The 15665-nt window shown below is 42.4% G+C and overlaps 1 protein-coding gene across 6 annotated transcripts in view; it reads left to right on the top strand.

Moving 5' to 3' along the window:
• Window positions 1–15665, top strand: part of RASA2 (RAS p21 protein activator 2) — an 86667-nt gene that overhangs the window by 34510 nt on the left and 36492 nt on the right. For 5 of the 6 annotated variants that reach the window (XR_010921751.1, XM_067558159.1, XM_067558275.1 and 2 more), the window contains one exon: window positions 2966–3042. The exons of the other annotated variant lie outside the window; for it this stretch is intronic. Coding sequence is in view for 4 of the 5 variants with exons in the window: in XM_067558159.1 (XP_067414260.1) it covers window positions 2966–3042 (77 nt within the window). In the remaining variant the exon portion in view is untranslated. The remainder of the gene's footprint in view (window positions 1–2965; window positions 3043–15665) is intronic. 6 annotated transcript variants of the gene reach the window in all.

The following is a 15665-nucleotide window of genomic DNA, read 5'->3' as shown; positions in this document are numbered from 1 at the left end:
AATAGAATAGATTCTGATGGAAAGCTGCTGGGTGTGTGTCTGTATCCCCAAACTGGGAGACTGAGTTGCTGGGAAAGGTCCCATAGAAGGACCTGCTGTGAGAAGCTGGTTTGGGTGGGGGTGTCCTGGTTCTGCAGTAATATATCCCAAAGTACAGTGCTCTGTATGTTTTCTGTTCTGCTCCTCATATTTGTCCTCCAGATGTATGACATATGGGTACTCTGCCCCTTACTGAGGCACCTTAGTATAGCAGTCCAGAATACAAAGATAGTCATGGCTATGTATCATAGCAGGTATGGCACAAACTCATTTACTGCTTGGTATTGTCACTTTTGTTTAAGCTGTTGCGCATACAAAATTGGATGGTCTTTGAGAACATCATTGTGGATCCCACTGGAGATGCACATGTGCCTCATACGTGCAAGACTGGATTTTTTTTTCTTAACTAGCAGTGTCCATAAGGGCTGCACATGTGCCTTTTGCTGCCTCAGGGTTCCATTTGAGGTGATGAAAGGTGGGGTGGCTGTGACATTCCTCAGTTTCCTCTTACTGCCTGTGGCAGTGAGACAGACTCTGTTGAGTGTTCAACCCTCTAGTTCTTAACTCAGGTTGAACTTCTTCAAAATGTTCTGCAAATCTTCAAAACCATTTCTGATCTCCTGTTTTGAATGCCATCAACTGATTAACAACTGTCTGGACTGAACTTTTTTGGTCTGATCCCACCCTGCCCATACAGGGCTTTTCAAGTACAGTAGTGGATTTGAAACCTCTGAGCTTCAAGCCCTGTCCATCCTGCCGGGGCCTAATCACCCCCCTCTCCTCCAAAGGGCAGGCAAAATAGGTGTCTCTTCTACCTGGGGGAACTGTACATTCCAAGTAGATGCTCTATATGCTTATCCTTCCATTTCATATGTTGTGAGATGCAAAGCTGAAACTCCACCTTCTTGAACAGTCCATGAAGGTCTCCACAGACCTGGAAGAAACCAGCACCAGAGTCCTGCTAATGGACAAGCCAGCATCATCTACTAAGCAGACTGGCAATGCCTAAAATTACTGCAAAGAAGATATGTCAGTGAAAGGTCTGGCACTGACACCAACGTCAAGCCCAGTTTCATTGTTGAAGCTGCCATTGGTGCCTCTGGTTTTGAAGTCAGGCACCAAAAGGAGCCTCTCTGAATAAGGCAGCAGTTCAAGAAGGAGCTCCGTGTCTTCCTGCAGACAGCCTCTGGAGAAAAGTCCTCAGCCTTGCACACTATTGGGGGGAGGGGAGGGGAGGGGGTGGAGAGAAGGAGTAGGCAATGCACATCGGTCCTTTGACACATCTGCAAATTTGACAAGACTGAGAGCCATGTTGGACCCAGTATAGAGAACACTTCAGAAGCTGCCTTGCGCCGTTCCACCAGATATGGTCTTCTATGACATCTGGTATCTGGTATTCTATGACATCAAAAGGCCACACTCTCTTATTGCAGAGCATTTTGAAGTGGATCAGCCAGGGAATTTTTACCTGCTGTCGAGTGGGCAAGCCTCTTTCTTCAAATGGCAAGGCACACTCCACCAGGATAGACATGGTATTATCTGCTTGCTTCCAAAACATGCAAATCTCCAAGATATGCAAAGCAGCTATGTGAAGTAACCCTCTAACTTTGTTTAAAATATTTTATGCACTTGACATGGTAGCCAGGTTGGATACCAAATTCAGAAGGAGTATTTCAATCTGTGTTAAATGACACAGCTGAAACTCCTTGCTACCATTGTCCAGGAAGAATACTGCTTGTCTGTTTCCTACAGTGGGATCCACACTGGTGTATGCATAAAAGAGAGAATAGTTATGTACCCTACAGAAACTGTGGTTCTTTGAGATGATGTAGTCAGTGTGAATCCCACAACCTGCCCTCCATCACCATTTTTTTTAAGGCTTTAGCAACATGGAGTTTGACTTGTGAGGGTCATGGCTCCCCTGCCCTTTGAGCACTCATGTGAGATCACAAGGAGGCACAGGGCACATGTACAGCTCTGAGAGACACTTCTAGCAAAAAGAAAAAAAATCCAAATGTGTGTGAGGTGTATATGTGTCCCTACGGTGTAATTCACGCTGGCTACAACAGTAGTTTTGAAGAACTACAGTTACTGTAGAGTAAGTAACCATTCTGTTTGTTTGTATCCAGATCAAATGAGTGTCATGATTTAAGATGTAGGGAGGAAAAGCCCAAAGACGTATGTGTTAATGTTCCAGTGTTGTCCCAAAGTTGGTTAGGTACATCATTTACAGAGGATATGGGGGGAAATGGCTCTTTTTCCTCACAGAGCTGTAGCTTAACCAATTGCTGTTTTGTGCATGTATGAATAAGATTCTATATAAGGGCAGAATACACTTATTCAGGCAACTACTGCACAAAGCCTATTAAATAACTGAACTCCCATGCATCACTTTCAAAATCTGTTTGAAGTGAAATGGTTACTAGACCTGTGCTTATAATACAGTAATAATTTGTTTCTCAGTTTTCACTCAAATGTTTCCACCGGCCTTTCTTCCTCCTAAACCTGGTTAGGGCAGGCAACAATGAAAATTCTAGAGACCCGCATTACTGGGTGTTAGTGTTGATCAGGTGTTGCATATCAAGGCTTGTTTGGCTCTTTTTTTTGCTAGTTCAGTGAGAGCTGGATGGGGCGTTAAATTATTTAGTTCCAGCAAGACTAATAATGGGTTTCATTGAAGTCAGTGGAAGCAGGAGCGAGCCCTTTATCCAAAATATTCCACTTAGCATTAGTATGCCATTGATTACCTACATTGTCTGCCAGCATGTCTACTATGATTTTTGAAATGAGTAAGTTCTAGATCTTGTACAAAGGGATAAATTATATTTTAAAGGCATGTGCAAGTTACTTTCCTATTGGGCAGTTACTACTTTTGAAATAAAGGATTTCAAAAAATATTTACATGTGGTATTTTTATTTTTTGCAGGGAAAAGTTCACCTTGAATTAAAACTGAATGAACTGATAACAGATAATGGATCTGTGTGCCAGCAACTAGTAGTACAGTAAGAATATTTATGAATCTTTAAAAAGAGCTTGGTTTTACTGTTAAAAGGATCAGTAATGTTGTGTTGTTAAATAGTCTACACAATGCAGCACCAATTAACTTTTTTTTTTTAAATGGCTTTGTGTTGGAATTTGCCTATTTGTAGGGGCCATGTATACACAAGAGAGACTTCACAAAAGCTTTTCAGAATTGCAAAAACAGATTTTTTTTGTTTTGGTTTTGGTTTTTTTTAGCTGCGTGAGTGCCATCCATGTCAGGAGTTCTAATGTAAAATGGGCGCTGGTGTCTAAGCAGTGTCTTCAAATCCTGCTCAAAGATTTAAAAGTGCCAGTGGCAGCTAGCAGCTAGGTCTTCAAACATTGCTAACACTGGCAGAGCTCAACTTATGTTGACATTAGTCAGAACTTCCCAAAAGTTCCCTGCTGTACATAACTCAGTACTTGTGATCTACTTTGGGTACAACTACACAGCAAACAAACAAACAAAAAACCCCTGAAACAGCATGTCTCAGAGCCTGGGTCAACTGACTAGGGCTTGTGGTGGAAAGAATAGTTGTGTAAGTGTTTGGGCTTGTGCTGTAACCTGGGCTCTGAAACCTGGCAAGGGAGGGAGGGTCTCAGTGCCTAAACATTTACACTGCTGTTTTTAACCCCGCAGCACAAGCCCTAGTCAGTTGCTTCGTGCACTATGAGCCTCTCTGCAACAGGCTGGTTTGGTTTGTTTTTTACTTGCTATGTGGACATACCTTCAGTTAGCTGGGAGGCTCAGCTTTGTTTTTTTCAAAATGACTTTCTCCTGGCCTAGCACGTCCTTAAGCAGAAGACTGTTTAGGTAGGAATAGCATCAATTTTTCTGCTCAGCTGTAACTACTGTTACAGCTTACAGTAGTGCTGTTTCCTCAGTCTCTTGGTTCTCCCAGCAAAATGAAAAGTAAAATTTGGAATACTGAGTACACCAATACATATTTTAAAAGTTAAAATGAAAAAATTAATTCAAGCTTTTAATTGACAGTGAAGTAGTACATAGCCGTGCCAGATGGAGTAGAGCAGTAAGATGAAAATGGGAGCAAGGCTGGCAGCAAATTTCAGATTATTTAACTAAGGTAGTGAGGAATGTCTCTTACCTTGACTTCAGTTTAGCTTCAGATTATGTTTAAAAAAAAAACAAAAAAAAAACCACCCAGAATACAGCTTGATATCTCTTGCATAAGTGCTTTTTATCTGTAGATCTCAGTGCTTTACAAAGGAGAGGGTAGGTAAATATAATCTCCAGAAGGGGAAATTGTCATAAAAAGAAGTAGTGAGTTGACCAAGATCACACAGCACCTCAGTGGTGACGTTGAATAGAATCCAGGTCTCCTGACTTGTGGTCTAGTGCCCTAACTGCTAGATCCTTCTGTCTCCAGGTGTTTTTTCGATAATGTATACAAAATCCTGCAATGTTAGCATTCTTTGATTATAATGTCAAGCGCTCAAATTGGAAATGCCAGATTTAGGGTTGCCTTAAGATGGCCCCTTTCAGTGTTTGTGCATTATGATGCACTTGCTCAACTTCATAGTAAGTTTCTGAAGAGCCAGAGATAGAACCAGCTATTTTGGATCCTGGTCTAGTGCCTTAAACACAAAGAACCTCCTTTCTCTTCTTGCAACTCTCCACCTTGTTCATTGTGCATGCTATACAAAATCAGAAATGATATGTGATCATGTAAGTAATAAAGACTGTGTTGTTTAGATACACGCAACGGGGCTAAATTAAGGTTGCACATATAACCATAATACTGGATTTTTCTACCCTTTGCTTACTTGACTTTGCAACATTAGTGTTCTTGTGACAGAACTTTTTTCTATGTAATCTCCTAGATTTTTAAAAGAACAAACTGAAAAAAGAAGTTCCATCATGTGTCACTAGCAATTTTAAAACCCAGCACATCTAAATACACAGCACACATTTCTAGCACATTAGCTAAAGGAGTAACTGGCGGCAGAGAACTGTTTTGTCTCTGTGGCCCAGCCACTAGTCCCACCAGGCACTACTTTTTGCTTAAATAGCTAGTTGCTAAGTACCAGGAGAGTGGTGAAAATGGGGAATGCTGGCTTTTAAGTCTGGCTTTGCAGAGTAATGTGGTCTGGTGTTTAGTTATGTCCTTGCTTGGTGTACATATTCTGAAAGGCATTGTAGCTACAATGGGCTATTCTCAAGCTCCGTTACAAGCAAATTTGAACAACTATCATTACCTTACTTGTAGAATAGATAATAATACCTGCCTATCTCCTAAGGGCTGGTCTGCATTGGGAACATATATCAGCATAGCTACGTCTCTCAGTGGTGTGAAAAATCCACACCCGTGAGAAATGTAGCTATGCCCACCTAACCCCTGGTGTTGACAATACTAGGTCAATGGAATAATTCTTCTGTTGACCTAGCTACCTCCCTGAGAAGCGGTAGATTATCTGTGCCAATGGGAGAACTCCTCCTATTGGCATAGGTAGCGTATAGGCTGAAGCACTTAACAGTGATGCCAATGTAGTGTTTTCAGTGTCGACATACCCTAATGTAAGGGTTTAAGACCTTGCTTAATAGTAACAGCTGTGAAGTGCGTACAATTAACTCTAGTTGGTATAAGAATGGACACTAGAATTCATGAGGGTTTCCTGGCTCTCAACTCAGTGCACCTTTGATTTGAAAGGAAGAATAGCAGTGATTGCTGTTGTTTCATCTTCCCACCTAGAGCTGTAACTCTTATCTGCCATTTAGAGTTGTAGTGGGGCTAGAGCATGCACAGGGGAATTGGCATGTTCTGAAATTTTAACCATGGGTAACGAACAGATACTGAGCATATGCAAATTGCCATTTTAAGAGACATAACTGCAAAATGTGGATGTATTGTCACGACAGCAAAAGGTACCTTTGTCACCAGGACTGTCTCTATACTAAACTTAAATTTCTGCTCTGAAGTACGGCAGCACTATAGTTCTTCAAAGAAACTGATGAAAATTTTAATATAGATAAAAATAGATTTGCAAAACCTAATTCTCCAAAATAGCTAAACAGTTTTCACTGAAACTTTTAGAAAAGAAAGCTCAGCCTGAGGCAGAGAGCAAGCATGAAAACCTTCCACCCAAATAGTTAGTTTGCTAAAGTTATAAGCAGCTGAAAAAAGGGGGTTATAATGGGAGTCTTAACTCTAGCTGTCACCACTACTAGTGCTACTTATAATAATGCTAAATAATTTAGAAAACATAGTTGTCAAAGGAGAATACAGGTGCACAGTTTAAAGGTGTTTTCTGTTACAAAGGTGTTTTGTTACAAATGACCAAAATTCAGTATGCATCTGGTGGTTGCTTCCCAATTCATTATTTCAGCACTACTTACAGCACTACTTACAAATGTGTCTCCAAAAGGCAAGAGACACAATCAGCTAACCCAGCTTTCTGCAGGTAAAGTGCTGCAAAAAGTCTTCTGCTTTGGTTCTCATTAAGATGAGGATTGCTTGGTTTTCAGGTAAACCTTCAACTCCAAAAGATGCTAGTGAAATGTCTTTATGAAAATAGAAACTTTTTTGTTTTTTACCTTACTTTCCTTTTGTTTTTCGGAGATATAGAAGGCTATCAGTCATTCCGTTTGCGTCTGGGAGCCCGTTCGGCTTTTTTGGGAGGGGTGGTGGAAGTACAGGACCAGTCGCCTTTTAAACGTTTTTGAGAAGTAGACTTGTGTCATAAGAACAGCTATCTAGGGTCTGACCAATGGAATGGTTCATCTAGCCCAGTATCCTGTCTTCCAACAGTGGCCAATACCAGGTAAATGAATAGAACAGGCAATCAGGTGATCCATACCCTGTCGCCCATTCCCATCTTCTGGCAAAGTACTCTTCTCTTGTCCCTCTATCCCTAGTAAGTTTCAAGGGAACAGGAAACCTACTTATGTATTTCAATCCTTCAGTACTGCAGGAGGAGGAACACCTTCCCTTTATCCATTGCCAGATCTTGCCACTTACTACTTTTAGTGGCTTAGAGTTGGTAGTGCTTAGGTTTAGTCTCTTTGATTTTGGCATGAACACTTTACTTGTCTCTGAATTCAAACATCCTGACTTATAAAGTGCTGAGTGTGTGGCAAGTTTCCTGATGTGGAACTCCTAAAGAATGGAATCTTGAATATCCTTGTTCTTTCAGATTTCAAATCTTAACACGTTTTAGATTTCCACTTTAACTATTGGATGTGGTAAATGCAGGATGTTTTTTGAAATTTGAGGCTCTTTTGGATATTGTCACTTGACTCAGTTCATTGCAGCTGCTCTTGGTTTGTTTAATCTGCATAAAGCAGTGTGATATCCTGTGAATACACAAATAGTAAATTCATAATTCTAAACTAAATAAAATTGTGAAAAGTAGGCTACTGTATATTTGCAGAGCCTTTTTGTATACCTTGCTATCCTATAATGCATTCCATTTAAATGCAGGCACTGGGCTTCGGTCATATGAGTAAGCCATTTAAAACTGGGATCTGTAGCTGTTATAGTCACATTCTTGCTCCTAGTTATACACCCTCCATGAAATGGCATATAAGGCTGCCTGCCTTCCATGCAGGAGAGCAGAGGGAGAGACCCAGAATTGGGGAAGGACTAGAGAGTGGGAATTTTTGCATGGATCAAGTGGAAGGCTTAAGAGGGAGAAGCTTGCGGAGAGCAAGATTGGGATGGAGGGAAAGCCTCAGCAGGGAGGGCTGTAAAGATTGTGAGGGGCAATGAGACTACTGAAATTGCTTTATGTTGATTTGAATCTTGGTTTGTAAGAACAAAAGAAATAGAATTATGCAATCTGAATTTGGCTGACCAGTTCAATTGGTGCAGGAGCTAGAAAAGAAATCTAGCTGACTCCCGTTGCACTGTTGATAGGAGCAAAATTATTAACTTATTTTTGTCCCAAAAGTAAGCGAATCCGACTGGGAATAAATCAAGTTAAAAGAATCTAGGGGCACTGTAGCTTGCTTTAACGATGCATGCTCATAAGTCAAACACACTATTGAAAGTGCCTCTGTGTGTAGTATACTGGCTGACAATCTGATCACTGGTATCTTGCTGCCCCATTTTTTAGTGTCCTCCATTGGAATATGTACAGCTGCATATGACGCAGAACTAGAACAGCTTCCCCCACAGGGATTCAGCAAAAAGCAAATGATGAATGTTAAGAAATTTCTAACGTTTTGTATTTTATCTCTAACCCTAACTTTGCTCTGTCAGTTTTTGCTCTTAATTTGTATATCCGTGCACTCTTAACAGTACTTATCTATTTTAAGATGTTATCACACTTAAAATTCAGTTTTATTTTGACTTTTATGATGGAAAAAGTTGCTTTAGAAAGTTACTGTTGCAGTAGGAAGTGGGCTATTGCACTGCACCTTCTCTTAGGATGTCTGAGAGAGAGAAATGATCTAAAGGAAATTAGTGTTCTCTCGTGGTTGCTGTAGTCATCCCGTGACTGACATGTGGCAGAAACTTGTGCGTTAAGCAGTTCAGTATTACGTCAGCATTTTTTGCCTTCATCTGAGATTATGAAATGGGGGAAAAAAGTACCTTTAAAACTTGACACATTTATCAAGGCTCTGCTAAACCTGCTGGTAGTCAGACTAATACATGCATTTTTAGGTTCTATACATAATATATTATATTTATGTTCTTAAACATACACAGTATATCTATGCAAAACAAAAATTGATTTTCCGAATTTTTCGAAGAGCCTTGAAGATGACCTATTTATTTATTTGTGTGGAGGCCTTTAGGTTTGTCTTACTTTAAAGGGATACAATCAACTTGGAAATCTCAAGCTACAGTTGTCCGTATGAATTTTCTACCTTCTTCTCATATTACTGTAACTGAAAAATAAAAGGGAGATTTTTGAAGTTTGTTTACTTTGTGCATTTTCACAGCATTCTGTCTATAGTCAGTAGCACTATTTTTGTTCTTGGTTTATGCCCTTCACTAGGCCCTAGAAGAGGATATTCCCCAGTAAAGCAGCAGCAAAGCTGAAAGCTAACATTTATCAGGTAGGTATTTGCACAAAGAAAGGGAAGGGGTAGGCCTAAGCAAAACTGGATTTTTTTTTTTTATTTGCTCTCAAGCATAGTGAAAAAATTTTTAAAGTATTAAGAGGAAAGAAACCCTACAAATTGTAAAAGTGTTTCTAATTTCAAGGTGTACTACTTAGCAGCCCTTTGAAAAAGTAAAGGTCAAGTTGAAACTTTCCCTAACTTCCAGAACATATGAATTTGGATACTACAGTAAACGCTTACAAAAAGGCGATGAGAAACATCATTCCTATCCATAGAAACAGTTCTAGCTAAAATGTAACAGGAAACCTTGGCCCTTAATTTTTTTTGAATTAATGACAAACTTCTTGTACATGAAGTGGGGTGATCTTTTCCCATCCCGTGAATATGAACTGTAAATTTATTAGATGCCTGTTAATCTGATTTTTAGGAAGATGTATGCAATAACTTGGGGAAGGAGGAAGTAGCTTGGCCAGCTCGTGGTCAAGATATAGTGTGAAACTGCCGTAGCATAATCAGCCGAAGGCCTGGTCACTCCCCTCTAGCTACTAGCTAGTTAGGGGTATCTAAAACTGGCAGGGAAGGGGCAGAACTTGGATCATGGGCTTAACGGTCTTTGGTGACTGCAGGGATGCAGCATTAATAGATACTGCCTAAAAATGACTTTCAGGAAAAATCTTCTGACAAACTTTCAACCATAGTTTTCATTTTTATATTTTGAATGAATGTTGCTGTCACAGTGAAATGGGCTTAAAATACTCTCAAATGAAACGTATGCGATTATCCCTTTTAAATGGTCCTCAGAAATTTGGAGTTTGGTAAAAAAAAAAAAAAAAAAAAAAAAAAGGGCTTTAAGTCCCAAAGACTGATCCTGGATATTGTCTCCCACTTACTACACCAGGCTTAATATTTGAATGCTTACAAAATTCAGTCTTAAAGAGCAAACACTTGAAAAATTTGCTTCTATTGGGAATTCTATTGTAAAAAGTTACTTTAAAAACGTCTTTGCCGTTCATAACTTTCTCCCAAACAGTTAATCCTTGTTTACCTTTCCTGACACCAAATTGATGTAGGGAATAGATAAATGAGTATAAGAGCAATCTAGAATTGCAGGCTTTCAGAACATGGAAAATTTAAATATCAAGGCAGAAATAAATTGTCACATTCTGGGGTGCAGTCCAGACCTGTGAGAAGTTGTCACCACCTGCCCTGCAACCTTGGGTGCCTCACAATGCTTTACTGTGGTCACTTCCAACCTAGACTGCTCACAAACCAGCCAAAAAGCTTGCAGATCACACTCTGAGTGCCTGTTATAGCTGCAACTCTAACCCCAACAGCCTGTCAGCAACACTCCAGTCACACTCTGGCTTTCACCAGCCCTGGTTATTATTTGCAGGGTGACCCCACCACACTTCCAGTCATGAATTTTCCCCAAAATATGTTTTCTGCACTGTCCAGGCCTCTCCTGAACAGTTCAGATATTAGAGGTCCATTGCCCCTGCACAGGGGCAATATCCAAACAGCCTGCTACTTTAAATGAGTTCCTAACACCTCAGTTTAAATGTAGCACTGAATTAGTTTTGATTTCAGAAAATAAAACAAGTGTATAACTACAAAGATATTTTAAGTGAGTACAGGTATAAGGTATTAAAGTCAGAAATGATTATAAGAAATAAAGATGAAACGTTTTCTAGTAGCTAAAAGTAGACTTGCTCAAGCTAAAATCCTTACCACATGTTCCTAGCGACATAGCTAACCATATTTTCATGTGAGGATCCCTCCCAAAATCAAAGGGCTGGTTCCTTTTTTGTCTTAGGTGAAAGGGGGAGAGAGAGAGAGAAGGAAAAATAACCTGAGGTGTGTTTGCCCCTCACTTTTATAGTCCTGTCACCTTTTGAAATGCATTTTTCTTATGGTTATCCTGAGATAAAGTTCCTTCCTGTTGTGCGGACAGAAACATGGAGTCTCATGGTGAAAGTGGTTCCAGCTTTTGCTTGCTAAAATGTAGATAGATTGGTTCCTGCCCCCTTTTGTTGCAAATAAATGGCCATTTGACCAGTGATTGCCAGTCAACTTTGAGGACACGTGGCTAGAAGGTGGCAGCTTGTCCTTTCTTTTGAGAAACTGGTTTACCCCCTCTTGCTGTTCCAAGGACTCTGTTTACTATCTATGTGCAAATGAAGGTGTAAACACATTTTTCTTTAGGACAGCCCTCTTTAACAATTTCTACCTAATCAAGGCTACATGGGTTTGAATATGTGCTAGCAACATCATCCAGGGGGAATTCATAACTTTGAATATAATATTGCTACATACATTTCACCATGATATAATTGACCAATAAGTAAGTAGTTTTCAAATGATACTTTACAAAGCAAATGTTATACAAAGATTATTACAATAGTGTGGAGGTGCATTTGGTCACATAAGTAGTTAAATATTAAGCCTTTGTAATAAGACTCCTTTAGCCTCAGATGCTGTGTAATTTCTGTTTCTTGAACATTCCAACTTCTTAGCCCGTCTCTTCAACATGTTTGCCAAATTTCAGTCCCTTTGGTAGGGTGACTCTCCACTTAGCACTCAGCTGCATTTGCATTTTTCCCCAACATGCATGTGCTCCATCCTGGATATTGTGATCTGCAATATCCACTGGGGGCACAGCTGTCAGAGGCTCATGGATCAAACCTATCTACAATTGATCTGTCTAATTACTTTGGAGATTAGGCCCAAAGTCTGTAACTTCTCTAAAATTGACTGAGAGCCAGTGGAAGAACTTGAACATATATGCTCATAGAAGCCAAGAAAATAGTGGAAGCAGGCATCCGTGTTCTGTACCAGCTGCAACTTGTGCATTGTCTTCACATTCAACTTCAAACTAACTTAAAATTGTATCCTCCATTACGTCATGGAGGTCACAGATTCTGTAGCTTTCCGGGACCTCCCTGACTACTTCAGCTTCACTCAGCCACAGCAGTGGGGCCGGACCAGCTGTCACCCCCCACCCCCAGGAACCGGCGCAGCATCCATGGGGCTGGTAGCAGCCAGCCCCCACTCAAGTGACTGTGAGGCCACTGGAGTAGTGGGCCGGTAGTTGGTCCCTGGCAGGGCTCCAACTATGTCTTTCTTCCCAGCCCCTCCCAGGGTATTTTTAGTAAGTCGGACAGGTCACAGGCTTCTGTGAATTTATTGACCATACCTGTCCGTGGCTTTTACTAAAAAACCTGTGACAATTTTAGCCCTACTTATGATAATTCAGCATATAAGTGACAAGTGATTGACTGTGGCCATGTCCTCAGCTGAGGAAGGGATGAAGTTTCCTACTGGGCTAGAAGTGAAAGAAGCTTAGATATTTTTAGACACTATCTGATTATCTAATGTGTAACACAATGAAACCTTGATTCTGATTGAGGCCTTTGGACGCCAAGTTAATAGATAGACTATCTGTTACAATCAAAAAGGGAATAGGAGAGGCTGAAGGATGGATACACAAGTAGACAGAACACCTCTGTATGGGTATTTGAAGTATTAAACTCAGGCAGTTCCCATAGCTCACTCTAGGAGGACTTCATGCACTCCATCTGTAGAAAGGGATGAGGTGAAGACCCAGGGGACCAGTAGCATAAACACTCCCCCTGTAGTAGCACTTCTAGGACGTTGCCTGCACTGGTGTGTGACGAGTGGTAAGTTGCCTATTTCACCAGGGGTATGCTCAGTCAGTGGCAGCAGCGGTGGAGGTCCCCCCAGTGGGATGGGATGGGATGGCTAACCTCTCCTCCCAGCTAGGCTGCAGGCAGGGGAGTAGGACACCATCAGGGAAGGGATGTCAGGGACCTGGTGTGTGTGGGGGTGGGGGCAGCTCCTCCAGCTGCACTGGGAAGGGGGGTCACAAGATCAAGGCGTGCAATGAGCAGTGGGCAAAATGAAAGGGGGGGGTCAGGGGGCTCACACGCATTGAAGAGCACCCAGGTGCACTGATGAGATGGGAGGAGGCGGGGCAGGGCTAAGCAATGAAGTCATGGGGGTGGTGGGGTCAGGCATGAGGCAAGGGCGGGCAGGGAAGAACAGAGGACTCCCAAGGAGCAGGGTGGGGCAGTGACAAAAACACTGAAGGGCAGGGGCCAGGCAGGGTAAGCCAACAAACACAGGGGTTGGGTGGGGCAGGAAAACTAAGGAAACCTGAGGGAGAAAAGGGGGGCCAAAAATGGGCAGCCAGGGGCAGGTGGGGTAGACTACAAGGGGAAGGGAAGGGGGGTAAGCTGTTCTGGGACTACTGCAGGGCAAAGCAGAGGTGGGGGAAGCCAGGGAAGGGAGGAAAGGTCAGGGGGCAGGGAGAGCACATGCACCCAGGTGGGCCTGGGTGGTGGAGCAAGGCCTGGCTGCTGCAGCAGTCCCAGTTAGTCCCCGGCGATGGGCAGCTCAGCAGAGCTTGAGGAGGCAAAGCAAGCGGGGGCTGAGGGTAGTGGAGGGGGTGATGTGGTGGTCATAGTGGGGTGGGGAGCAGATGGATCGAGGGGATAGCTCCCCACAGAAGCAACAGTACCTATTCTCACCACCACCAGTACAAGAGCAGAGGTGGTGCAGTCACTTAGTCCAGAACCCGATTAGTCCCCTCCTGAGCATTCCCCCAGCAGCAGTGGTGATGAAAGTGGTCGTCGTTGTCTTCCTCCTCACACGCAGCGATTCGCAGTAGCAGGCTCCCAGGCAGCAGTGGCAGCAAGCAGTCATCCAGGGAAGGCCCCTTCACTGGTGGTGGTGGCGGTGGCAGCGGTGGTGGAGGGGCTACTCACCCACTTCCTCCCGGTTGGCCAGGAGTGGGGCAGGCCTGCAAGGCCCCCAAGCAGTAGCAGGGTGTCTCTCTCAGCAGCTGTAGGAGAGTGCTGGAAGGGAGGGAAGGCCCAGAATGCTCAGGGCTGTGTTCCCTGCAGACTAGTCAGAAGTCAGTAGAGGACAATTAGGAGCAGCTGAGGCCAATTAAGATCCAGCCAGGTGCTTGATTAAAAACCCTCTGCTCCAAACAAACAATGTGTGAGCTGGAGGAGTAGGAGTGTATGGACTTTGTATGGACTTATTTGCTCTCTTTGTTAAACACCCCCAAAAGTAATCCACAGGCATACTTAGTAATGTTCCCCCATTCCCATATATTCCCTTGTATCTCTTAGCGCCCACACCATCACCCCCCATCCAGGACCCCGCAGCTTATCCCTTGTTATTCTCCCCCCGCTCCCAATCACTCCCTGTGACCCCCGATAACCTGCATATTGTCCCTGGATGTTTTATAACTTTGCCCCTTTAACTCTATGGGTTACCTGTTTTGTTATTTTTTGAAACATTTACTCAATGTGTGAAGGAGCAGAGAGGAGTGCTGAGATAGGTACTGGGCCCAATAAGCCAGAAGGACAGAGGGGGGATAATTAGCCCAGGGGAAAAGACTGCAGCTGTGAGTACGGTGCCAGCAGCACATAGCTGCTACTCATAGGGCCCCTGGGCTGGGACCCGGAGGAGTGGGCAGGCCCAGGTCCCTACCACCCTCTCTGAGGAGACAGGGTAACTGGTGACACCCTGGCCCACATTAAGAGGTAAAAGCATTAGACCCACTAGGGTGAAGCCGGCTGTTTGCCCCAGTTAATATGATATACTTAGACATCTGTAAGGTTTTGATTTGGTACCATATGACATTTGATTCAAAACAAAACCCCAAAACCTAGAATGATACAAAATTAATATGGCACATATTAAATGGATTAAAAACTGGCTAACTGTCAGATTTCAAAATGTAACAGTAAAGGCGGTGTCATCATCGAGCAGGTGTATTTCTTCTGAAGCCCCATAGAGGTGGTTTCTTGGCCCAACGTTATGTAGCTTTTTTAGTGATGTGGAAAAAAACCTAAAATCAACTGATAAGTTTGCAAATAATCCAAAAATAGGGGAAGTGGTAAATAATGAAGTGGACAGAGCAATCTGGATGGGTCAGTAAACTGGGTCCAAGCGAGTGATATGCATCTTAATACAGCTGAATGAGAAGCTATATATCAAGGCTGTAGGCTATACTTCCAGGAGAGATTATCTCATCCCATGAGCAGTGACTGAGAAAGAGTTGAGGATTGTGGTGGATAATCAGCTGAACAGGAGCTTCCTGTGTGATTCTGTGGCCAAAAGGGCTTATGGAGTGCTTGGATATATAAACAGGGAAATACTGAGTAGGGATAGGGAAATTATTTTACTTCTATACTTGGCACTGGTGTGATCCATTACTGGAATCTGTATTCAGTTCTGCTGTCCATGGTTTCAGAAGGATGTTGATAAATTGGAGAGGGTTCAGAGAAGACCCATGAGAATAATTAAAGGACTGAAAAGCATGCCTTATAGTGATTGTTTTAAAGAGATTAATTTATTTATCTTAACAAAGAGAAGAGTAAAGGATGTCTTGATCACACTCAGAGTACCTACATGGGGAACAAAAAATTGATAATGGGATCTTCAGTCCAGCAGATGACAATATAACAAGATCCAGTGATTAGAAGTTGAAGCTAGACAAATTCAGTTTGGGTATTATGGTGCAAATTTTCACAGTGAGGATAA

Source organism: Emydura macquarii, unplaced genomic scaffold, assembly GCF_026122565.2.
Source record: "Emydura macquarii macquarii isolate MOO-44397 ecotype Brisbane River unplaced genomic scaffold, CSIRO-AGI_Emac_v2 contig_18, whole genome shotgun sequence".
Lineage (NCBI taxonomy): Eukaryota > Metazoa > Chordata > Testudines > Chelidae > Emydura > Emydura macquarii.
The sequence above is the reverse complement of the archived record's forward strand: the minus strand, read 5'-3'. Positions and strand labels throughout refer to the sequence as shown.